This window comes from Pseudorca crassidens, chromosome 18 (assembly GCF_039906515.1).
Source record: "Pseudorca crassidens isolate mPseCra1 chromosome 18, mPseCra1.hap1, whole genome shotgun sequence".
NCBI classification, from domain to species: Eukaryota; Metazoa; Chordata; class Mammalia; order Artiodactyla; family Delphinidae; genus Pseudorca; species Pseudorca crassidens.
In genome coordinates this window covers 59,217,306-59,242,551 of record NC_090313.1, presented here as the reverse complement: position 1 = coordinate 59,242,551, position 25,246 = coordinate 59,217,306, and the positions used below count along the sequence as shown (strand labels likewise).

The 25,246-nt window shown below is 49.3% G+C and overlaps 1 protein-coding gene across 1 annotated transcript in view; it reads left to right on the top strand.

Annotated features, from left to right (window-relative positions):
- ERICH6B (glutamate rich 6B) overlaps positions 1-25,246 on the top strand; it is a 43,114-nt gene that overhangs the window by 16,671 nt on the left and 1,197 nt on the right. The window contains exons 4-7 of the mRNA XM_067713188.1: positions 7,759-7,895; positions 10,173-10,281; positions 18,488-18,573; positions 18,725-18,877. Of these exons, the coding sequence (XP_067569289.1) occupies positions 7,759-7,895; positions 10,173-10,281; positions 18,488-18,573; positions 18,725-18,877 (485 nt within the window). The remainder of the gene's footprint in view (positions 1-7,758; positions 7,896-10,172; positions 10,282-18,487; positions 18,574-18,724; positions 18,878-25,246) is intronic.

The following is a 25,246-nucleotide window of genomic DNA, read 5'->3' as shown; positions in this document are numbered from 1 at the left end:
CTTGGGAACGGCCCAGAGGTCCATCTCTCTACTCAAGCTCTGTATAGGGACGCCCACATTTAAAGAGGGTCCAGTCGGTCAGTTGCTAGGTTCCCTGAAGTCTGGTCAGCAGGGCTTGACTGGGATGCATGGGCCTCTCCAGACAGACTCATTCGATGGTAGCTTGATAGGGAATGAATTAGAGCCCCTCAGATGGTACCCTTAAAGCCTGATTAAATTTTTATTAAGGAGGGCATACTTGAATTCTATGAAGGGGAAGGACGGGGGAGAAGCCTTTTGGCGGCAGAATCCCAACCTGCACACATCACTCCACAAAAGCCCTGCGATTAACCAGACCCATCCTATTAGAAACAACGTAGGGATGAGGACGTGCTTGCTGTCTGTCAGCATGGGGGCGGGGGAAGAGGGGGGAATCAGGGTTACCTACACAGGTGGCTTATCAAACTCCTCCCAACTCTAGACTATAAAATTTTCTTCATCTTATTTCATTTCCGGGGTTGGGGGCGGTTGGGGTAGAGCACTGCTGCTCGGACTTTAATGTGCAGAGCGATCACCCGGGCATCTTGTTAAAATGCAGATTCTGATTCCGTGGATCTAAGACTGCATTTCTCACAAGCTCCTGGCAGCAGCTCGGGCCGCTGATCCACGAAGCACACTGAGTGGCTTCAGAACAGATTACAGATTTGTGCCCGTAGCAGCTGCCAGACCAGCCCATCGTTTATCCTTCATTTAAGGACAACAAGGAATTCAGTACGTGCAGGGTGGAGGAGGTGAAAACAGGACCGAGTTTCACCTGTGTGCTCTTTTCTCAGAGCCCGCCCAGGGCTAGTCGCCTAATGCTTGTCCCCTCCCTTTCCTCGTTTATAACGTGGGGATCTGCCCTGCAGGGCAAATACACCGGACTCAAACATCTACCCCAATTCAGGAAGTATGCTTCTGGCAAGAAAAAAACGTTACAGGAGAGCCACTGATCGGACGGGGGAGAATTTAGATTTGTTCTTCATCAGTCCGGGACAGGCACACTCCACTTCAGGGAATGCTGTGTGCCCGGCGTTCACTGCATTAGCACCGGTCCCCTGAGCCACCCTGAAGATAAGCCTTATGGTCCCCATTACACAGATGAGGGGGCCAGGGTGCGAGGGGACTGAGTGACAAGCTGGGAGGGGCTCGAGTCCTGGGTAACAGGGCCGCCACTTAGGAACCTGGCCTGACACCTGCCCCCTCCCCCAGTCCCCCCATAAAGCAACTTCAGGGGAAGATAATGATCTCCCTAGAACAAAAGTCGTGGTTGACAGAAATCCCCAAAGGGAAGGTTAACTAGGAATAAAGCTCTCCCTGCTCATTCTGCCCCAGTTGCGGCTGTGCTCCTGCGGATTTACTGGGCGCCTGCGGACACGCAGACGGCGCCTGTTGATGTTAAGGTTACTGATTATGTGGGACCGAATGCCTCTGAACACTGCTGCTCTGTATTCATTCACTCCTGCCAACTCCCCTTCTTCCTTTGACAAACACCTACTTCTTTTTTTCCCTCGAATTAACTATCTATTATTCAATAAAGCTTACTAAAATACAGCACTCACAAATCATGGGGATTTGCTAAGCTATCAGGACCAGAGCCGGACTCCTCCATGTTGGGCCGTCACATCCTCAGAGACCCTTACGGGAGGCTCTGCCACCCGCTCTCCCCAGACCCCTGTTCTACCAGTTCCTCCATTTCTCTCCAGTGGCAACCAAACGGAGCTTCCCGAGGTTCTTGCCTGAATTCCCAAGGATTCTTGTGGGGCTTTCCCAACAAGAAGTTTTAAAATCTCTCTAGGCCGCATCCCTGGCAGACAGCCTAGCGACACACAGTGTTTTGGAATGAGCGGAAAGGGCCCGGTGCCTTTGCCAGTTGTGAGCACCCCAGCGGGGTGGTGAGTGCCTGGCGGGAAAGAACTGTGGGGGGACTCGCACCACACAGGGGCCACCGAAAGGAGGCAGGTTTCCACCAGGAACAAGCCAAGGCTGGGGTAGGAGGTCTGCAGGCAGAGAGGCCCCTGGGCCTGGTGTCAGTACAGGCAGACGCAGCTGAGTGGAGTTCTCCATCCCCCCAGGGGCCCAAAGGAGTCAGCGTTTTCATTATTGAACCAAAGTTGGGAAGAAGTGCAAAAATAACGTGCGTGTATGGAGATCACGAAGAATGCCCCTTCTCTGCCCCCCGAGGCCCAGCAGGGACACACATCAGATAGAATCGGTCGGCCCAGTGCCAAGCCAGTGGATTTTCAGGGCTCTCGGGATGGCCCAGCGTGGAGGGGCTGATGTCATCCTGAAGCTGAGACAAAGGCCACCGTAATTTCCCCGGGGGCCCAATTACTGTGTGGGAGCCCTTCCCCCCAGCTCTGCCGCGGGAGCCACACCTTCCCGGGAGCAAGGACTCCAGGCCCAAGTTGTAATTATCAACTCCTCCATTCGGTCTGCACCCCGTCGACACGGGAGGTTTCCAGCCCTCTCCTGGCCCAGGGTCACCAGGCTGTGGCTGACCTTGAGAACAAAGGCATCTGCTATCTCTGAGAGATTTTTTTTTTTTTTTTTTTAGCTCACTGGCTTGGCGATTCATCTTTTAGGCTTTGATTAGCAATTACGAACCATGTGCAATTCTGGAAATGGGCAGTTTTTGACAAAACGGACGGGCGCTAGGGATATTTCTCAGGATTTCCAAGAGAAAAATCACACTCAGGATAGATCTCTCTCGGAATAAAATCTAAATTCCTTCCCATGGCCTACAAGGTCCTCGGTGAGCTGGCCCTGCCCCTTCCCATCTCCCTCCTCTCCGGGCATATTGTGCCTCTTCCAGTTTGTCAGATATGTCAACATGCTCCCACTCTCTCTCGCCTCAGGGCCTTTGCACCTCCTTTGCTCCCTGGCAGGGATGCTCTTCCCCAGCCATCTGCCTGCTCGCTCCCTTGCTTCATGCAGGACTCACTCAAATGTCACTTTGTCAGATGAATCTTCACTGGCCACCAGAAACACACACTCACTTTCTTAAGTCTGTCACTGAAACTGACCTTTTTATTCCGATTTTATTAATATCCCCAAGTCAAATTTTAAGTGATTTGATGAATTTAAAGTCTTATTGATGACATATGCATTTTTATTCAAAAGCGCAAGTGTAAATGCCATAAATCTATTTCTCTTTTTGTTTTTGTTTGTTTCTTGTTTTGGTTCCTTTTCCAAATGCCTCTCCTTTTGCTGTGCCTTCCAAAATTGAAAGCCGAGGACTCTGTCTCTAAAGAGAGCTTTTGCGATCGTACGTTAAGTGATCCCACTGGCACACTGGAAGCCGAAGACTTTGAAGCCAATGTAAGTTGGATAAAAACTGGAGAACACCTGGCTCTGAATGTCAGAGCAGAGTGGCCCACGGCCAGCCGGACACTGCCTCTTGAGCCCTGGGATTCACAGCTTCACTACACTGTTAGCACAGCCGAAGTGAGCTTTTCTTAAAACAGGCCTAAGTGTAAATGACATACGTTAAACCAAAGAGGGTCAGAAGAAAGCCAAGTATGGTACCACAAGGCCCTGCTTTCAGTAATATGAATAAAAAACCCTCAAGATTGATTTTGAAGGCAGCAAAGCTAAAAACAAATCATGTAAGCTACCTAGATACCTAGATATCAAGGCAAATCGTCCTTTGCAGAAACCCTATGTAAAAATGAAGTTGGGACTGCCCTGGTGGTGCAGTGGTTAAGAATCCGCCTGCCCGTGCAGGGGACATGGATTCGAGCCCTGGTCCCGGAAGATCCCACATGCCGTGGAGCAACTAAGCCCGTGAGCCACTACTACTGAGCCCACAAGCCACAACTACTGAGCCCGCATGCCTAGAGCCCATGCTCCGCAACAAGAGAAGCCACCAAAATGAGAAGCCCGCACACCGCAACTAGAGAAAGCCCACACGCAGCAGCAAAGACCCAACACAGCCAAAAAAAAATGACGTTGGATTCTGGAAAGGTGGACTAAATGTAATTTTCCCACTAAGTACAGCTTAAAACCCTATACATTATATATAAAACAAACACAAGAAGCTTCTAAAAGACGGAGAGAAGAAGGCAGACTGGCTAGGGACCTTGGGACCCAAGGAACGACATGGCGGTGAGTTTCCTGAGTTTTCTTTTTGCTTCATTTACCCCTGACTGGGTGCTGAAAAGACAGTGACCAGAAACCCCAACAAGCACAAACAAAAGCCCCAAGAAAAGCCTGCTGTCTTCAACTAAAGGACCAGGCCTGGGGCAGCCCAGCAGGGCAGAAACTTTGGACAACAGCGTCTGCAGTGCAGACACCGCAACAAAGAGCAGTGGAGCATCTCCCCCAAATCTGAGTCCTGCTCCCACACTCTTCAGAGGGGCACAGAACCAGCCCCGGAAGTTTAATAGCTGTCCTTTCCGAGTTGTATCCAATAACCAGAGACACCATGGGAAGTCCCAATTGTCTGAATAAGCCTTACATCTACAGCATGTTGCATTGTCTTTACTGCACAATATATATATATATATTTTTTTTTTGCAGTACGCGGGCCTCTCACTGTTGTGGCCTCTCCCGTTGCGGAGCACAGGCTCCGGACGCGCAGGCTCAGCGGCCATGGCTCACGGGCCCAGCCGCTCCACGGCATGTGGGATCTTCCCAGACCGGGGCACGAACCGTGTCCCCTGCATCGGCAGGTGGACTCAACCACTGTGACACCAGGGAAGCCCTACTGCACAATATTTTGCCTGCCTGTACAGGCTTGTGGCTCTAATTTCCTGCGTCAACTTACCTCTGACACTTCCAATGCATGTTGATTCAGGTTATACATCCTTTCCCCTACAACTAACAAACTTTCTCAGGACTGTAGGTATTAACTACAATCACAAGAATGAAATCTTGTGTCCCTGGAACTCAAGATTAAGCAGATACATTTTTCTAAACTTATAAAAGAAAAGGGGGGGGGAACCCCTAGGCATTTATACAGTTTTTGCTTTTATTTTAATTGGAAAAATTCTCTGGTCTCAGTTCCTATTTAGCCCTAAATTCCTTACTTTCCACACATGCTCCTATACACATTATATGAATAAGAACTGCTTTTCAAATATTGAAATACCATGTCAAAGGGAGGAAAAAAGATTACTTGAACTTTGATTCACCGCACTGGATTTACTAAGACAGGAAAGTAAGCTCAGGCATTTTAGAAAGATTTTTCAGCAAGAGTTGAAATTGAAAGGAATTGTTTTAATTAGACACAAATTACTTGGAAACCTTCAGCGCGCCTGTCAATTGAGGTTCTGCTGTGTCTGGCGGAGCTGCAGCCACAGGCAGAGGGAACATCTCCCACGGAGCTGTGCAAGGTTCTGGATGAGACCAGATGCTGGGAGGGTTCCGTGCGACAGGCGGCCTGTGCAGGGGAGCCCTGGTCACAAGCACCACTCCTTGCCGCCTCAGGGGCTTTGCCATCTCAGGGGCTTTGCCCAGGTGACAAAGTAAGGCAAAGAGTTAGGGGGATACTTTCCCCCTTGCTGTCTGTACCACTCTGCTTCCAAGGGTCGATGCTTAGGAGGATAATGAGGCAGCACCTGCGGCCCAGCTAGTGGCAATCTGCGGATAGGCAGCTGTCCAGCCGGGGAAGCACTGCTTCTCTAAGCAATGCCATAGGCGGCCGCTGCGGACACATGGGGCCAGCGAGCAGGACAGAAGGAATGGAGTCAACGCCACATGGCACCTGCAGCTGGGTGGGGGACACCACAAGCCACTGGGAGAGGCGGCTGAGGCCCCTGGATTCGGATGCGGCTATCACCCTAGACTTCGGTTATTCTGACAATTCAACCTCTTGGCCGCTCTGAGTTCCCTATACACGTCTGAATTGTTTGTAGGATACACGCGTGCATCACACACCTGCTGCGCAAACGCTCTTGGTTGGAAAAACCAGAGACTCACCCAGGAGCAGTCACAGGGCATGGGAGAAGTCATCACTTGGGGGCCCAAGACCCCTACCGTGACCATGAGGATAGCTCTCCAGAGGCTGGGGAAGCAAACGGGATGAGCCTCCGAGGAGGGCACATGCGCTGGAGCGGGGTAGCACAGCCTGGTTGGGACGAGAACTTCGACCAGGCCCCGCCAGCGGGAACCATATCTTCCGGTGAACAAATCATGGAATCCAAAGGGCTGGTGAGAGACCACTGGCCTGGGCCAGCAGGCCATCACTCCACCTCAAGGGAGGGATGGTCAACAGTGAAGAACTTAGAGGCAGGGGTAGCCACACCAGAGCCTTCACCTCAGCCTGCCCTGAAGCACTGACTCATTCCCGTATGAAAAGATAAACTGAAGCCTATTAAAAATTTGAAGCGGGCTTCCCTGGTGGCGCAGCGGTTGAGAGTCCGCCTGCCGATGCAGGGGATGCGGGTTTGTGCCCCGGTCCGGGAAGATCCCACATGCCGCAGAGAGGCTGGGCCCGTGAGCCATGGCCGCTGAGCCTGCGCGTCCGGAGCCTGTGCTCCGCAACGGGAGAGGCCAGAACAGTGAGAGGCCCATGTACCGCACACACAAAAAAAAAATGTGAAGAGTTTATTTGAGCCTGTGTGGATCCAAATCGGGCAGCACCAAACCGGAAGTGGTTAAGAGCCCTCCACCAACAGGAGCTGGGGAGAGACTTACAGGGAAAATGCAGAAGCAAAGCAAGGAAGTTATTGATTGGCCGCAGCTTAAAGCCTGCTGCTTCTGATTGGTTGTCCTCGGGTTTTGATTTCCTAACCTTGAGGCATTTATGGCCTTAGGCTTTGGTTTGCTTACTTAGGGCACCACGGCCTTACAGCCTCTTCAGTCTGATGGCCGCCGTGTTTCATTAACTGAACACCAGCAATGCGGAAAGGAGCACGCAGAGGCTGGGAGTCACACAAGGCAGACCTGAGACGCCCCAGCTTTTCCCCAACCTAGAAAACCCAGCCAATCACAAGCTCCATTCTTGTATCTGCCCCAGGTCGCATGCAACTTCGGATCTGTGGTCTTCCACTTACGATAGAAGGCTTGTAAGTGAATGGCAGACTGCACATCATCAGATGCAGAACAACCACCATAACAACCTCGACCTGTAGGTGAGCAGGGCAACATGACAGACCCAGGGTTCTCCTGGACGGCAAGTCAAACTTCACCTTCGACCAAAAGGGATCCAAAAGAAGAAACTCTTGTGAGGACCCACCTATGGGTCAGTCCTGGTTAGCAGCATGGACTTGGGATAGAATGATCAAATTTACAAAAATAAAAAAGGAGCTTGCAATGTCATTACTTTGGAAGAATCTTTAAAGGTAGAATCATCCTCTACAAGAACGTGCTAGGTGCTACCCTGCTTTCCTGAAGACTGTTATCCTTCACAATGAATAAATAACCAACCACTGAGAGCTTGGCCATTCCTGGAACTCAAAAAGGCTGTTATGCTCTTAAGGCATGGAAGCACTTTTACGTTCTAGAGCCATCTCTACATTTGTCAGAAGAGGGTAATTTTATGCTCTCAAACGATTTCTTGGTATGCTACTATTTAAAAAGAATTCTTGAGGGAATTGGAGAACGAGAAGAGGGTGTGACCGTAATGGAAATAGTCTTTGGAACCAATCTTGCTAGCCACCCTACTGTTCCCACTGCTTTTCTTTTTCGAATAACATGTTGCAATCTCCTCTGGCAGCTTAGAGAGTCACAAAAGTGATCATTAACTAACTGTTAATTCCCATTTTCTGGCTACTTCATTCTGTGGTCCTTTTGCAGGTTGTGACCACCTCCTATCAGTCAGTGTTCGGGACCATGCTCAGAGAAATGGCGGCTAGCAGTGAACTGGAGGAGGATATTAACATTCCCCTGACCCGTCATCTGGAGAGAGAGACCAGAAGGAAACTGGGAATTCTGTAAGTGACTGGAGAGATGGAGCTATCGGTCAGTAGGTGCAGGTAGGCCAGTGGTAGCAGCAGGGAAAGTGTAAATTGGGTCATCAGAGAATAGAGTAAGGCCAGGGTTGGACAGGTCCCCTGAGTCAAAGGGCAGGCACAAGCCATGCACAAGGACAAGGGTAAGATTAGGGGTCAAGGGGACAGGATGGTCCAGCTGCCTGCCGAAACTCAGGAGCAAAGAAATCTATGAGCAGGGGATGTGCAGGATAGGATCAAAGATGGGCAGTGACAGATGCTGGAAATCCAGGGCAGGAAAAGTCTTGAAAGGACCGTGAATTGTACGCAAGTCTGGGAAGCAAGGTTCAGACCCCTGGGCCTTTGAAGTGAGGGGACAATGGAGGATCAAGTTCATGTTCCCTGAGGGGGAAAAGCCCTGAGCCTCACTGCCCTGGGATTCATGGCAAGAGCCCCTGTTGGGAATGGGGAATGATAAGTTTATTGCAGACTGCTGCTGGCACCCAATCTTTCTAGTTGGCATGACTCCAGGTCTCAAAATGTTCCAGAACCCTGTTTGTACATCCAGACTGGGGTACATGGAAGCCTGGACTTTCACTTATCCAGCTGTCAGAAACCTTGATGAACAAGGTACATGGTCAGACATCCAGGAGGTCTATGGCAGACTCCCCAGCAGTGGTTGAGGATGAGGCTGTGAGGATGGGGTGCCCTGCATAACCTCCTTGGTGAATGGAGACTCTCACAAAAATCAGGGAGAGACTGACTGCCAGCAACTTCTGCTCTGGGCTCAGTAGAGTCCTAGGGCCAGAGAACCCTAAGGCTTCTCTAGGAAAAGGGAAGGCAGAATACACAATGCAAAACACAAAGAACATCCAAGCTTTCACATCCTCATACAGCGGCAAAAAACAAATCCCAAATAACATCCCTGTAAGGTACCCTCTCTCATATGTTACATTTTCTCCCCTTCTTTCCCATTTAAGCCTATAACGGAGGCTCATTCTAACCTAATTGCACTCAATGAATATTTCATGAGCACCTCCTGTGTGCCGGTCTGTACAGTAGTGTGTAACCCAGTCTCTACCACTGAGGAGCTAGCTAGTAAGGATTCCACTAGCTTGCAAAGGTGGGCAAAGAGCTAAGGGAGGAAACTTCCCCGAAGGGCCCTGGATGCCTCTGGCTGGATCCCCTCACTGGAATTTAACTCTTGTATGCACATGGCATCGTGCTCTCAGCCGGCCGGACAGGCTTCACCCCACCCCCTCCTCCGTCCTTACTCTTTCACAGGTGACGGTAGGCAAGGTAACTGCTTCAATTCCATTCAAAGTGCTTGCAAATAAATAACACTTGGTACAAATGGGCCACGAAGAGCTCATTCTCCAGTTCCGCAATTGCTCCTAAAGTACAAAGAGCAAACCTCTATTTTCCCCCAGACAAAAGAGTCCAGCCCTTTCCAGCAAAGGGTATGAGCTTCCTAAGGCTGCTTGGGGTTAAATTATTATGCTCTCTTCAAGGACTCTGAACTGAGAACTTAAAATCTGTCTTGTCAAAGGCCTTTCTCTCTGATCCAATTAAGCCTGGGAGGCTCACTCCTTCCGGCAGATTCCCTTCCAAAAGGGCTCTGATCTGAGAACCAGGAAAGGCAGCTGCCTCTGGAGACCACTCTTATTTGGAAGTAAAACAGTCCAAGCCACTTTAATGCCAGGATGACTCCCTTCGTCTATTGACATGAGAGGGGGGTTGAGGGCGTGATCATTTTGAAGAGCTGTGCCTTAATGTGGCTTTCATGATAAGTCATTTTTGAGTGAGTGTATTTGAAATTTTCCTACTAAATGCGAAGGGGTTTCAGGTGGCTCTGTCCGGTTCGCAGACAATGCTGTTTCTCTAAGCTATTTCCAAACAGCCTTCGCTGAAACAGGCACAAGCCGCAGGGAAAGCAAGCTGCACGAGCTTAACTCACAGAGCCAGCCGTGCATTTGGGCCTCCCAGCCCTGGCCTCGCTCCCAGGAGGACCCCCACTGAATTCATTTTGAAAGGTCTGGGGGTCAGCTCAGGGGCCCAAGTTGAAGGCCAGTCAGAGGCCAGGAGGGACGCACAGCACCATGTGCTGGCCCTTAATTCCTGAGTACAGACTGGAAGAAAGCTGGGTCCGAAGGCAGAGCCTTCCAGCCCGCCCTCCACCTATGAAAAGGCTGAGCAGGCCCTAGCACGGTCTACGGTGCAGCATGACATGGAAACATGAATCCAGTCTCAGCTTCTAAAGATGAGTCACGTTCCTTTTAGGCTGAAGAAAAATTTTGGAAAATATAAGGAAACAATCCTCTGGATTATGAAGAAACGTGAAAGTAAGAACCCTCTCCCACCTTCCACCCCCGCTGCCCGGCTCTCCTGGGTGCGTCTCGCTGTCTCCCACCTTCTGCCGTGTCCGTAAATGCTTGTTTCCTCACCCGAGCATCTACTGGGCTAATACGGTCTCAGCTGCTGGGGATAAAACACAGAGCAAGCCAGACAAAGGATAAACCTCGAGGGGTTCATCCTTTGATTGTGCTGGGGGTGAGAGGGAGGGCAGGAGGTGAAGACAGCCAAGAAATCAGGGAATTTGCACATAAAACGGTTGATGGTATGGTTGGAGGGGTATACTATGGGACCACACAAGAAGGGATCTGACCTAGATTTGCCTGGGGGGGGGGGCGGTGTCCAAGAAGTCATTAACACAAAGTTTAAGAAAGAGCCCCTTTACCAGATACTGAAGGCATTTGAGGTCCAGCTGTTAAGTTGTGCCAATCATGGAGGTTGCCCGTTTTTTGGGTCTAATCAAAAAGCCTAAGAGCCTAAGCCATCAGGCTACTTAATTCAGAAACTCAAAACCACCACATGGAACATCTTTCAGACGACCAGATCCAACTAACGTAGAAATGGCAGCAACACCCACGGCAGACACACCTAATCAATCATGGTGCTTTTTCTTGCTGAGCCAGGACGCAGCCCCAGGTTCCCTCTCAAGGAAGAGCTCCTGTCCCCATACCAGTGTAGGCCCCTGACCTAACTCCTATGGAATAACTGCTGCGGGCCAGTTATCGGATTCAAATTAATCTTCAAAACCATGTGAAGATGGGTAAAGAAACTTAGGCCAAGAGAATAAGTGACTTCCCTGAGATCACCCAGCTATTGTGTGGGCATGAACCACACTCAGGCCCAAGACCCCTCAGGTCAGACCCAGGGCTCATCTCCATGACATGTTCAATGAGCAACAAAAGGCAAGCGTGTCTGGGGAAGTAAAGGGCCTCCTGAGCCTGAGTCTCGTGTCCCCATTGGAGTTAGAAGGCAGGCAGAAGAAGGAATGACCACCTTCAGTTTCTAGAGCGGGCAGGCCTACCTCCCACCAAGACTCACACAATGGGGTACCCCCCAAACAAGGAGGGGGTTTCAGATGTTCAACAGCCAGAAACACAACAAATGCCTGTTATTATTTCTGTTCCCTTTGGGCCAAAGACACCTGTGTCTTTCACTCCTTGGCAAGGCACACAGTAGGCACTCAATAAGTGTTTTTGAAATGGATGCAGGTATGCATGAGTTTTTCCTCCTTTTGGGAAATGAAGGCCTTTCAGGATACTCTACGTCACATGCCCCGGGTAGGACTTCTAACTGGAGAGTGAAATTCGACATGACCGGATTCCCCATTTGTGCCTCACCATCACCCCTCACCCCTGCCCCACTCCCTGCTCCTCTGAACACCTGAGGCCTACAAGGTTTGAGCTTTTTATGCAGAAAAGCAACACATTTCTAATTGATAAGAGGCATCCCCTCCGTGTTCAGGTTGTAGCCAGTCCCAAAGAAATCCCGCAGCCTCCTTTGAGATACAAACTCATTTCCTTCCAGGATCCAGACCACTATCTGACACCCCAGGCACACAGCCCCACGTCTCTGAACTCTCCGATTTCCAAGCCAAGGCTGGCGTCGCAGGCACATGACCTGCAGGCACACAGGTCCTCACACTTAAGGCCCTGCGCTTGCTTTTAAGGCTCTGCTGTCACTGTCTCGAAATCCTTAACAATTTTAGAACAAGGATCCCTGCATTTTCATTTTGCACGGAGACCCTCAGATTAGGTAGCCTCTCCTATTCAGAGACAGCTCACCTGGTGAAAAGAAGGCGATCACTACACAGCTCGTGTCATGAGCCATCAGAATCCACAGCTCCCCGTGTGGAGGACACAGGCCTGTTGCCCTTCTATGGGGCAGCGGGCTCCGTGCCGCATCATTTCAGAGTAACCTGATGGGTCTCTGCAGGCAGCATGATCCCACTTTAAGAAAACTGAGGCTCAGAAAGGCAGCCTAAAGCCTCCCCGCTAATAGAGACAGAGCTGGATAAACGGCACAAACCAGAAACTCCATGATTTTAGCATTCTGACAGGAGAAAAACATAAGCACGTCCATGTCCTCTTTTATCATTACAGTTCAGAAATGCTTTATATTAATTTCTAATTGATACTCAGAAACAGCAGCTGGGCTCACATCTGCGTTTTCCCCGGACAAATCATTTCCACTCTGGAAGCAAGCACTGGAGGAGGACTCCTCGGAGGGAGACTGAGGTCCGCTTCCAAGCTTCCCACAAAGGTCTTTTATTGACTCTGCCCCCGCCCACCTCTCTTTCACTTTCCTGAGGAAAAGCTCCCCCTGTGAGCTCTAATGAGCGGCCCCTTTAGTTCCTCAGGTGCACACAGGTGTGGTTCTCCTTCCCCACCCCCACCTCTCCATCCTCACTGACACCACCTCAGACACCCTCATCTCCCTAGTGTCCCTGACTCCTATCCTCTCCTTTCTCAGTCCTTTCTCCATATTGTTTCCAGCAAAATCTTTTAAAAACTCTTCATTGGCCCTCCACTGCCTCCAGGAAAATCCCACATTCCCCATGTGGCTTAGAAGGCCCTTACTTTTTCCTCTCCAGACACACTGGCTTTTTGGTTATTCATCAGGGCCAGGCATCCCTGCCACAGGGCCTTTGGACGTGCTGTCCTCTGCCTAGAGCACTCTTCATTCCAATACCCTTGTAATTTGCTCCCTCACTTTATTCAGGTCTCTGCTTAAATGTTACTTTCTCAGAAACAGTTTCCTTGGCTACCCTTTACAAACCAGTGCACACGCTTGCACGTGCGCGCACGCACGCACACACACACACACACATCATTTTCCATCCTTCTCACCTGCTTAATGTTTCTTCAGGGCACTCCTAGCCACTGGCACGTGAAGTTTTTATCTGTTCACTTGTTTAACACCATCTCCGCTACTAGAACAGGCAGCAGGGAATGTGGCATCCCCGATACCTAGGACAGTTTCTGGCACATGAGTACACAACAGATATCTACTGAGTGAATAAAGGAATGCTCTAGCCCTGCCTGCCTCTCCTGAGTCGCCTGTCATCACTAAGTCGGTCCCAGACCAGCCTTCAACCATGTCATGCTTACACTAGGAATTCTGCCTGGCACACTAGAGAAAACTTCCACCAGGAGTGTCCTCGACCGCCAGGCCTGGATACGGTCCCTGTGAGCTCTCATGGTGGTAGATTACATACCAACCCTCTGTGTTGGTTCGCAACCTCGGGGTCCCCCGGGTGAAATTCGAAATTAGCCCCCGTAAGCAGAGGGCAAGGAGAGACCGAAGAAAGAGGCAGCCCGCTCCAGATTGGTAGGTGGCAGGTTTAATAAGTAAGAGAACTTAACATTCGACGCTTGTCTTGGACGGCGCAAGACTTGCAGATTTCCACCCCCGCCCACGAGAACCTTAAAGTTTAGATGGAGGCCTTACCTGGCTTCAGGCACGTATCCCTCCAGATGGGCTCAACAGCACACTGCTCGCAACGCTGCGTCCTTGAAAAGGGCTCGCACTGTGGGAACCGTGGGCAGAACGTACATTCCAAGGACAGGGAGGGGCTAGGGAGCCTTCCATTGCCCCGGCCAGCTCGCTGGTCGAGAGGCGGTCACGTTCTCTCCGAGACCTCCTCCAACACTGTGTTGGCCCCAGTGGTGGGACAACCAACCTCTCTTAACTGACCTCCCCCAAACCTAGTAACCGAGGGAACCGAGCCCTCTTCCGGGGAAGAGCGTCCTGACTGATACCGACCGCGCCGGAAGCTCCTCCTACCACTGCGCCCCCTGGTGGTCGGACACCCACCAAGGGTCCCTGGGAGCGGGGATTGTTCCCCCGGTGGTCCTTACGGGTTTACTCCCCAAATTCAATTGTTATAAAAATGGACCAAAATGAAGATAAAAAGAAACTTGCTGTTGCTGCGAAAACTAAGTGCAATACTTTTAAGATGACTTAATAAGAAAATAGCTTTAAAAAAACTGCTTTGAACAAGATGTGGACCAAACATACACAGAAGATTGGGGCATATACAGAAATTTTTTTGAAGTCTACAATTCTGCACTCAGACTATGTAGAAATTGCCAAAACTGAAAGTTACAGATAATAAATTATGAATGGGGTTTAAGCAAAAATGACCACAGAGCCCTGCACTTAAAAATGATGTGTTGGGGCTTCCCTGGTGGCGCAGTGGTTGAGAGTCCGCCTGCCGATGCAGGGGACGCGGGTTCGTGCCCCGGTCCGGGAAGATCCCACATGCCACGGAGCGGCTGGGCCCGTGAGCCATGGCCGCTGAGCCTGCCCGTCCGGAGCCTGTGCTCCGCAACGGGAGAGGCCACAGCAGTGAGAGGCCCGCGTAACGCAAAAAAAAAAAAAAAAAAAAAAAAATGATGTGTTAGTACACATTTCTGTTTTAAGTTAAAACAAGCATGTTTCCTTTTTTTTTAATGACTCCCCACTTTAGCCTATTTTTTCCCCATTAACAGAATCAGCAGCCACACTTGTTACTGGCATGTGGCTGGTGTGTCACCCCTCACATCCCCAAGCCTGGACCGGGTGGTCTTCACCGTGGTGTCTGGCATCTGGCACTAAGCTGGCACATCATAGGCCCCTGATAAATGTCTGCTGAATGAATGAATGAAAAAAATAAGAGAGCTTGGGGAAATATGGCCAATATCCCAAATCCTCAAGCTCTCTTTGGTGCCCTGAGAGAAACAGATCTAAGTTTTCTTTCTCTTTTCTACCGAAGACTTACCTAACCAAAGGGCTACGGAGACTACTTTCACATTCGATGCATGTAATCTACCACCACAAGATGAGTCTGAGAAGGTAGTCAAACAATCTCGTCGTCTCGTCCGCCGTAAGAAGACGTTAGAAATACACACAGGCTGGATAAAGAGCAAGATTAAGGTAAGTGTGGCAGTTGGTGTTTGCACTTTGCACAGGGCTTTTTTTTTTTTTGGCCCAGGTAAGACACATACACACACCATCAGGGAGCTGTCAGGACCAATACACAACATGAATACAAACAAGAAAAATACGTCCCATGTATAGAGGCACTCCTGAGTGTATGGGTTATCACAGACTCACTAGGACTTGTACTAGGGGTTGTTGAGACTCTTCTCCTTGTAGGGCCTACGTTAAGCAATTGGGTGGGGTTGGGAGTAGAGGAAAGGAAACATATATTATAATATATAGGTCCCTCCCCTAACAAATTTAAAATCTATATCGAAAAAGCAATCACAGAGGGACTTCCCTGGTGGTGCAGTGGTTAAGAATCCGCCTGCTAATGCAGGGGTCACAGGTTCGAGCCCTGGTCCGGGAAGATCCCGCATGCCGCGGAGCAACTAAGCCTGTGCGCCTGTATGCCACAACTACTGAAGCCCATGTGCCTAGAGCCCCATTCCCCACTCTGTCCTTCCCTGGAGCTTTTGTTCCTGGAGCATCTGTCTCCCAACCAATTTTAAATGTCCTTCCTGCAGCCAGGGGGAAGGTCCTCCCCGAGATCTCTAAGCAAAGGATCCTGCCTAACCCACCATTCACGTAGGCTGCCCAAAAGGCCCATGAGGAGTGGGACATTTGGTTGTTTTTTGTTTTTACAAAGGGGCAATAAATTCCAAGTAGTTTGCTGAGTCAGGTAGCACTGTTTATAAGTGTGTGCTGGTGTTCAGGCAAAATCCAGCCCAGCCAGCATCTCTGCAGCAGTCAGGGAGAGATCACAGACAGACAGGAGCCAGGGAGAGCTCAGGGGCAGACAGAGAGACAGCAGTAGGGAGAACTCACAGACAGACGGCAGCTGTCTCATAGCTCAGGGTCCTGCCTATAAGGCACTGTTTTCCCTCTAGTAGAACTGAAGGAAGGCCAGAGATGTAGTCTCTTCTCTATTTACTTTTAGCTCTTAACCTCATACTTTGTCCCCAAGCCAGTAGTGATGAGATTTGGGCTTTTAGATGTGCTATTTATGATATATTTCCCAGTGAGAGAAAATGTGACAACTCTACCTCTGTGTCAGAGATTTTTCTTTGCCCACGGTGTCCTTATCATTAGGAAAATGTCATTCCATGACAAGTGAATTTGACAAGAAGGAAGCATCTTGAGAAATTCCGGCTTTCAGGTGGCTTTTGAAAATAAGACCTAAAATACAAAATCCTCTCCCGTGAACATTACCTAGAAGCTTCTTACGAGCTATCGATAAGGAAGAAACCAACCATGGATATCCTTATAAGGCACTTTTTTTAGGTTTAAAAAAAAAGAGAGAGAGAGCAGAGATTTGCAGAGTAAATGTGCCAGGTGGCTGGGAGCTTAATGGCTAGAGTCAGTGTGTTTCCATGGGGGTGGGGGGGAAGGGATGGGAGGCAGACTGTGGGAGTCTGGCTCCCCTCTCACTGGATAGGCTTGTGTAAGTCAGGTAGCCTCTCTTAAACATGGATTAATGACAGTGTCTCCTCCATTGGGTCACTGTGTCATGGAAGTAAAGTGCTGAGCGCAGTGCTGGGTAGGGACAAGAGCCAGTTCCAGGATTATCATCATCACCTCACAGAGAGATTCCTGGGCATTTAAAGGCCTCACCCTGCAGAGCCCATAGCAGCTCCTCAACCAGCTGCCCCTCTTTCTTTCATTGTCTCGGATTTTGGCATCCTGTTGTGAGCTCTCTTGAACAAAGGATTCTTCAACTGTTAAAATTAAGAGCTCGAAAACCACTGACGTGACATCTATTTAGAGTAACACGGGACACAAGATGACTTCAAAAGGCGTCCTGCTACAAACACCTGGGAAACTTAGACAAAATGTTAAAAGAATCCTTTGAAACGCAGAGTGTATAAGAAAGTGTGGGAGGTAATACCAGAAATAGAAACTGGAAAACGAGAAGAGTGAGAGCGAGAAGAGTGTGGGTGAGGTGGGTGTGTCCTGGTGGAGGGGAGGGGTGGGAAGCAGAAGAACTGTCCTGATAACCCAATGGCTTGGGTTTTAATGCCTGATGGGGACACGAGGGAGTTGGAGGACAGGCATCCTTCTCAAGCACAAGTGAAACAGCTACAATAAGTGATGACACACTCGGCCACAAAACAAGTCACAGAAAACACTAAAGAGCTGATGCCATATAGACTCTGCTCTCTTAACCCGGTGGATTTTAATTGGTAACAATAACATAGCCAAAAGTAACTGGTACATGTGCAAATTTTAAAACACTCTTGTAAATAACCTGTGTGTCAAAGAGGAAATCATATCGAAAATTTGAAAGGAGTCAGAATGAAATAAAAGGTAAGTATCTACACTTGGAAGAAAGAGCTAAAACAGTATTTTGAGAGAAATGTTATAGCTTTAAATGCTTTTATTAAAGAAGAGGAGGAAGAGGATTGTGAAGAAGAAGAAGAAAGATGGAAATCGACGAGCTCAATGTTCAATTCAAGGAATTAGAAGAAAAATAGACTAATATAGAAGACCCACAGAAAGAAGACGTGTGTAGAAAATAATGATAGGAACAGAAATTGATATACTAGAAAGCAAAGAAATAGAATAAACAAACCAAAAGGCTGGCTCTTTAAAAAGACTAGTAAAACAGGCAAATCTCCAGGCAACGTTGATCCAGAAAAACCAAAAAGAAAAGGTATAAATACTATAAAGAATGAAGACAGGGCTTCCCTGGTGGCGCAGTGGTTGAGAGTCCGCCTGCCGATGCAGGGGACACGGGTTCGAGCCCTGGTCCGGGAAGATCCCACATGCCGCGGAGCAACTAAGCCCCTGCGCTACAGCTACTGAGCCTGCGCTCTAGAGCCCGCGAGCCACAACTACTGAGCCCATGTGCCACAACTACTGAAGCCCGTGCGCCTGGAGCCCATGCTCTGCAACAAGAGAAGCCGCCTTAGTGAGAAGCCTGCGCACCACAACGAAGAGTAGCCCCCGCTCACCGCAACTAGAGAAAGCCTACGCGCAGCAACAAAGACCCAACACAGCCAAAAATAAATAATGAATAAATAAATTTTTAAAAATAAAATAAAATCTGCACACACGCGTGCACAGAGCGATCCATCTCAGCCTGCTTGTCACATAGACAGGTAAACCCGCCTGGAATCCCCAGCAAGTTGGTGGTGGTTATGGGTGGGGGAGTGATGGGTGGGTGGCACATGGGAATCAGAGAATAAGTAGACTGATCTCAAGCCTTCTAGTGACAACACCATCCTCTGATTAGGGACAATCAGCCCCTGCGAACTTTTCACAGGCTTGTCTCTTCTTCCTAGGTACATCAAGGTGATGCAAAAATCATTCTCTACCCCAGTGAGATTGTCTTCCAAATTCTCTTTCCTGATGGATCAGGCCAGATATAGTATCCACTGGAGCACAGGGACACATGTGATGTCTGAAAAGTCTGTGATTCGGGGCCAGGGCATGGGTTTTACTGGGGTCTGCGTCCTCCGCAGGGTTCTGCCCTCTCCAGGGGACCCCAAGGGACTACTTGTGCCTTAACCATCTCCCAGTTATCCATCAGGACACCTGGCTATGCTCATCCTCAGTATAAAAGAGGGAAAGTTCACATACATCATTCTGGAAGACAGTGAAAATATGTGTGTCCGGGCCCTTATCAACAACTCTGGCCATGCCACCTTCTATGATGAAAATGGAAACATCTGGTAAGCTTGGGTCATGAGTCTCAAACACCCCTCCCCGAGGAGAAGCAGTGTGATTAAGGTTTTGATTCCCAGTCTGCACATCTGTCCTCTCTCTGGGTAAGCCTCTCTTTCTGTCTCTCATTCACTTATGAATTCATTCATCCGACTCACACATGGGGAGATGGGTATCATGATGGGCCAGTAAGACAGGTCCCTGACCTCAGATGACACACTATCCTTTTTGTACCATTGCTTCCCCGCCAGGAAATAGCAATCACGGACCCAGTAAGGTGGGACCCTTTTGGTTTCAGCACTCTATATCATTTAAGAATCAAACTTCATGAGAATTACCTTAGAAAGACCCAGTGACCCTCTGTTCCAGGTGCCTCTAAGAGGAGGGTATGGTGAGTGCTTTGGAGGGGCGTGTATTGTATTTTAAAAACATAACTTCTAAATATTTCATCGTAACTAACTTAGTTGTTATGTTCCCATTTCTGGTAATGGTGGGAAACCTCATCTTACCAATTCCAGGTAATTCAGTCACTTCAGAATTTTTCTCCACCTCTTTGGTTTAAGAACTCTGTCTTTTCAGGATTTCTCCCTTGCCTTCTGCTCTAATTGGTCATGGAGTGGGAAATGCATATTGTCTTGAACCAACTTTATACTTCTTGATAGTCAAGGCCAAAATTTTTTTAATTCCAAAAAAAGATTTTCATTCTCCAGGCCTTGGTTTTTAAGAATATTTTCTCTGCTATGAGGTTTTTCAACACCATTTCCTAGTTGACTACTTTGTTCTCAGGGGTATCTGCCCTTCCTGGAGGGCACTTTGTATAGAAATTGATGTCTGAAATACTACAAAGCTACAGTAATCAAAACAGTGTGATATTGGCACAAAAACAGACATATGGATCAATGGAACAGAATAGAGAGCCCAGAAATAAACCCACACACCTATGGTCAATTAATCTTCAACAAAGGAGGCAAGAATATACAATGGAGAAAAGACAGTCTCTTCAGCAAGTGGTATTGGGAAAGCTGGACAGCCTCATGTAAATCAATGAAGTTAGAACACACCTTCACACCATACACAAAAATAAACTCAAAATGGCTTAAAGACCTATATATAAGACATGACACCACAAAACTCCTAGAAGAGAACATAGGCAAAACATTCTCTGACATAAATCATAGCAATATTTTCTTAGATCAGCCTCCCAAGGCAAAAGAAATAAAAGCCAAAATAAACAAATGGGACCTAATCAAACTTATAAGCCTTTGCACAGCAAAGGAAACCATCAACAAAACGAAATGACAGCTTACAGACCGGGAGAAAATACCTGCAAATGATGCAACCGACAAGGGCTTAATATCTAAAATATACAAACAGCTCATAAAACTCAATATCAAAAAAATAAACAACCCAATCAAAAGAAGAAGACTTAAATAGACATTTCTGTAAAGAAGACATGCAGATGGCCAATAGGCACATGAAAAGATGCTCAACATCACTAATTATTAGAGAAATGCAAATCAAAACTACAATGAGGTATCACCTCACACCAGTCAGAATGGCCATCATTAAAAAATCTACAAACAGTAAATGCTGGAGAGGGTGTGGAGAAAAGGGAACCCTCCTGCACTGTTGGTGGGAATGTACACTGGTGCAGCCACTATGGAGAACAGTATGGAGGTTCCTTAAGAAACTAAAAATAGAGCTACCATATGAGTCAGCAATCCTGCTCCTGGGCATATACCCTGAGAAAACCATAATTCAAAAAGAAATATATAGCCCAATGTTCATAGTAGCACTGTTTACAATAGCCAAGACATGGAAGCAAACCAAGTGCCCATCAACAGATGAACAGATAAAGAAGATGTGTCATATTTACACAATGGAATATTACTCAGACATAGAAAAGAATGAAATAATTCCATCTGCAGCAACATGGATGGACCTAGAGATTATCATACCAAGTGAAGTAAGTCAGAGAAAGACAAATATTATATGATATCACTTATATATGGAATCTAAAAAATAATACAAATGAATTTATTTACAAGACAGAAACAGACCAAAAAAACAAACTTATGGTTACCAAAGGGGAAAGGGTAGGGGGAGGGACAAATTAGGAGTACTGTATTAACAGATACACACTACTATATATAAAACAGATAAACAACAAGGATTTACTGTGTAGCCCAAGGAACTATATTCAATATCTTGTAATAACCTATAACGGAAAAGAATCTGAAAATATATATATAAAACGGAATCACTTTGCTATACACCTGAAACTAACACAATATTGTAAATCAACTCTACGTCAATGAAAAAAAATTTTTTAAAGAAGGGAATTGATGTCTAAAAGGGGGAAGAAAGTACTAGATACAAGAAGCATCTGGGAGTGGGGACCAGAAACTCAGTCAATTATCTCCAATAGCATCTGCTACATACAGTAGGGCCTCTTCTCCCTAACGACACTTAAATTTTATGGCCACAAGAGACCTAGGGAAAATCTACTTTCATATTCTTGTTGAGGAAACTTAGGGACAGAGAAAATGATGAGTCGTTCGCCCCAAGCCATACATAAAATCAGAGGTGAGCAGTTTTATGGAATTTTGACCCAGCCTGAAGTAAAGCATTCTTTTAAATTATCAAATAAAGTTTGCAAGACAAACAACATCTTATCCCAGCGCATCAAAACCCAAGGGGAACGATGGTGCTCAGAGCTGGGGAATGGCTGCCCCCCGCCTTGAGATTCTGATTCTGTAGGTCTGGGGCGGGGCCTGGAGATCTGCATTCTTTAAAAGCTTCCCAGGGGATTGTAGGGGTTGGCTGGTGCTGGAGCCCAGGCCGGTGTGCCCACCCGTCTCCCAGGGCTGTGGCACCCACTCGGGGCTGTAAGATAAAGACAGGGGACTCCGAGGCAATACATCCCATCCCCTCCTGGGGGCGGCTGCTGTGTGACACCACAGACCGTTCCTGGGACTCCAGGACAGCCTCAACTCCATGAGGAAATGGGCCCAGAGGTCCTGTCCTGGGGGAGATCAGTGACCAGTGGTTCAACCTCTCTTCCTCTGGGCAGCCCAGCTTCCAGGCCCAGGCACTCGCCTCGTGGTCCCCTCCTGGCCCAGGAGCCCCTAACTTCTCATCTCCCGTCTCTTTCCTTGGGACCTGCAGACCTCTTGCCTTGGAAGTTTTTCGGAGATTGTGTTGACCCCTTCACAGCTCCTGATTCTCCAGAGTGGGAGACATACCTCCCTTTCTAACCCTGGACTCCTCCCTCACGGGGAAACTGGGCCGCTTACAACCAAGAGGCTGTGGGATGTTGAAAGAGAATCGGTTCTGCTCAGAGTGCGCCCCGAAAATCTTAGCAAGGGGCCCGGGCAGCATCCTGCTTCCAGGGCCACAGGCCAGGGCCCGGGCCCCCGAGGGCCTCCGCTCTCACCCGCCGCCCATCAGGGGCCCCCATGGCAGGAGAGCCTCCACAGACGTGTCACTGTTGCTTTTTCTTGCCCTTCCTTCTTGCTGCTGGCCGGGCAGACTGAGTGGGAGAAGAGAAGCGCTCCCACTCCGACTACCCCGACAGGGCTCGGCTGCTCTGCGCACAGGCCGGGAGGCCCCAGGCGGCTGCCCCGCGCTCAGCTGTAAGCAGTTCATTGCCAAGGCTTTCTTACTGCCTCTCCCAAGGGCAGCTGCATCTTCTCTCTCTGGGTCAAGCTCTCATCTCATTTGACTTCAACCAAAGTGGCTCCACGGATGGCATTTCAGGCATCAGAGACCTGGATGGGAGAGGGACTGTTCCTGTGTAAAGCCTCACACCCATCACACCTGAAAGTTCACACCACGGGTCAGAGCGCCCCAAGCTGCTTCCGCCCGCAGGGGTGGTGGCACCCGAGAAGACTGCTCCCACCGCAGAGGGACTCAGCCCCTGACGGACTTCACAGTCAGAACTGCAGGCCCCTCGTCACTGGGAGAGAGATCCTGTGGCAAAGGCACTCCAAGCCATTTGGGAACATTCAGCTGCTGCACCAGGGCCCCGCCGACCCTCATCACTGCGGGGAATCCCACCTCTCCCCTGGTCCAGCCCCGCCTCCATTCCTCCTTCGCATCACAGGCCCTGGGAAGGATGGAGCGCCAAGCTGATTGGAGGACTGAATACTTCTCGGGTCATTTTTTGATCCCATCTCCTCAGGGAAGACAGAAGGCATGGCTGAAGTTTGCCGGCTGTGTGGAAGCTAAGCATCACCTCCACCCTCCAGACCCACGCTTGAAGAACCGCAGACCAGGCCTCCCTCCAGAGCTCAGGGTCCCACACAGCAAGGGCCCCAGACCTGCCTAAACTCGGGGTCCCTGGTGGTGGGTCCCGCCAGCTCCACAGTTTGGGTCTTTACACCCCCTGAGAAGAAGCCTTCAATTTCACACCATTCCTGGGTGTTCTAGACGCCAATTTCTTGAGGGAGGCTTAGCCCAGAACTGGATACCTCCAGGCTGAGACAGATCCTAACCCTGGGAAATGGGGAGGGCCTCGTGCAAAAATTCTGATGGGAGCCATTTAAAGGGTTAGAAGCTAGCGGGGATCCGCTCCCCTGCAGAGTGAAAGAAGACTCCTCTTTGCCCTCTCCATCAATGATAATAAGGAGATCCTAATGTTCAACGACTTACTGCTTTGTACAGGCACTTAATCCTCACAAATACCCTATGAGTAAAGCACTGTTATTATCTGTATTTTACTGAGGCACAGAGAGGTTAAGTAACTGGCCCAAGGTCACACAGCTTGCAAATGGCAGAGCCGAGCTATGAACCTAGAAACGCTGGCTCCAGAGCCCAGGTTTTTAATACATTACATGCATCACAGCCTCTTGTCAAGGTAAAGAGGGATGTGGTTGGACAGGCTGGGCCCCATGGTGAAGGGACTTAATAGTTTGCACTCGGCTCGATGGGCAGTGGGAAGCAACAGGAGGACCTAGCGCTGGGGAGTGACCAGAAGAAGTTCTCCTTATTGGAAGTGAACAAGGCAGCCGTTAGCAGGCCTGAGCCGGCCTCTCCCTCCCAGCGTCCTACAAGGCCCCTGAACACCCCAGACGAGGCCTGACAGGTGGTCTGAGTAATCCGGGCTCCCCCAAACCCTACCTTCTCCTGACTAACCCAGGTCCCAGATTCTCTTCCCTTCTGCATTTGACTCCCGAGAGAAGTTGCTACCCATCAGCACCAATTCTCAAGACGGCCCCGGTGGGATTCAAAAAGCAGAAGCCAGGGCAGAGGGCTATGGTGGGCTTGAAATGCCAGGAAGGGACGGCTCAAAGGAGAGCAGGGCCTGGGCTGAAAGACGGAGGAGCCCACCACCCCTCGCTCACCCACAGCTGTTTCCGCGGGCGCCAGGCGCAGTGCGGGGCAGGGGCCACCCGGGAGCCAGACAGAGGTGGACCCTTCCCTCCAGACCACAAGTTACATTTCCATTTTCGTGGGACGGACGGATGATAAGCAAACCCAGTCGATTCTCATTATTCGAGATAGTTCTGTTCTATAAGGTCTGCACAACATGAACTAGCAAACCCTGAACCATTGCTCCCAGGGGAAAGATGCAAATGCACACATTTCACATAGAGTCACAAACACGCACAGAGCACTGAAGGATTTGAGTTGCCTGATGTGCACATTCCCAGCTGCTTTGCCTTCTTAATTCAGCTCTTGACGAGGGAACCAGAGGATGGAGCCAGGAGGAGCAGGGCACGTGGCACCAGCAGCTTCAGTTCTGGGGCCGCCGGCTGGAATCTACCAGGATGGGTTGTTTCTAGTATGTACGGTTATCTATGTGATATATACACACACCTATTTCCCCAGGGAGCAGTGGTTCAGTATTCGCTAACTCTGTGTTTGAGGCAACTTTACAGAACCCAACTACACCAAATAAAGGGAATCCATGTGTATTAGTAAATCATAGGAAGGAAATTAACAAAGAGATGGAGATAGTCATATCGGGACTCAGGGGGCTTCAGGAAGGGCCTCTCTGAGGAGGTGACATTTAAGCTGGGGCTTACAGCATAAGCAGGAGGGAACCACGCCAAGCAGGGTGGGGAGACCTCTCCAGGCAGAGGGAACAGCACGGCAAGGCCATGAGGAGTTCGAGAGCATGTGTGACCCGGGAACCGAAAGGAGCAATTGGGTGTGAGGGGCCAGGAGCACCAGAGGAGGCTGAACATGGACAGGCCAGGGCCAAAGGGCTGCACCTAGATGGGTTCACCTCCTTGTTGGCATTTCTCCCACCTGCCAAGGCCCCACGTTGGGGGGAAAGAGCACGGGTGGGAGGGGAGGAAGGAGGGGCAGGCTTGCACCCCTGGGAGAGGCTGTGCCCTCGCCCCCGGGGCCCAGTGCTGTGGCTGCCTGAT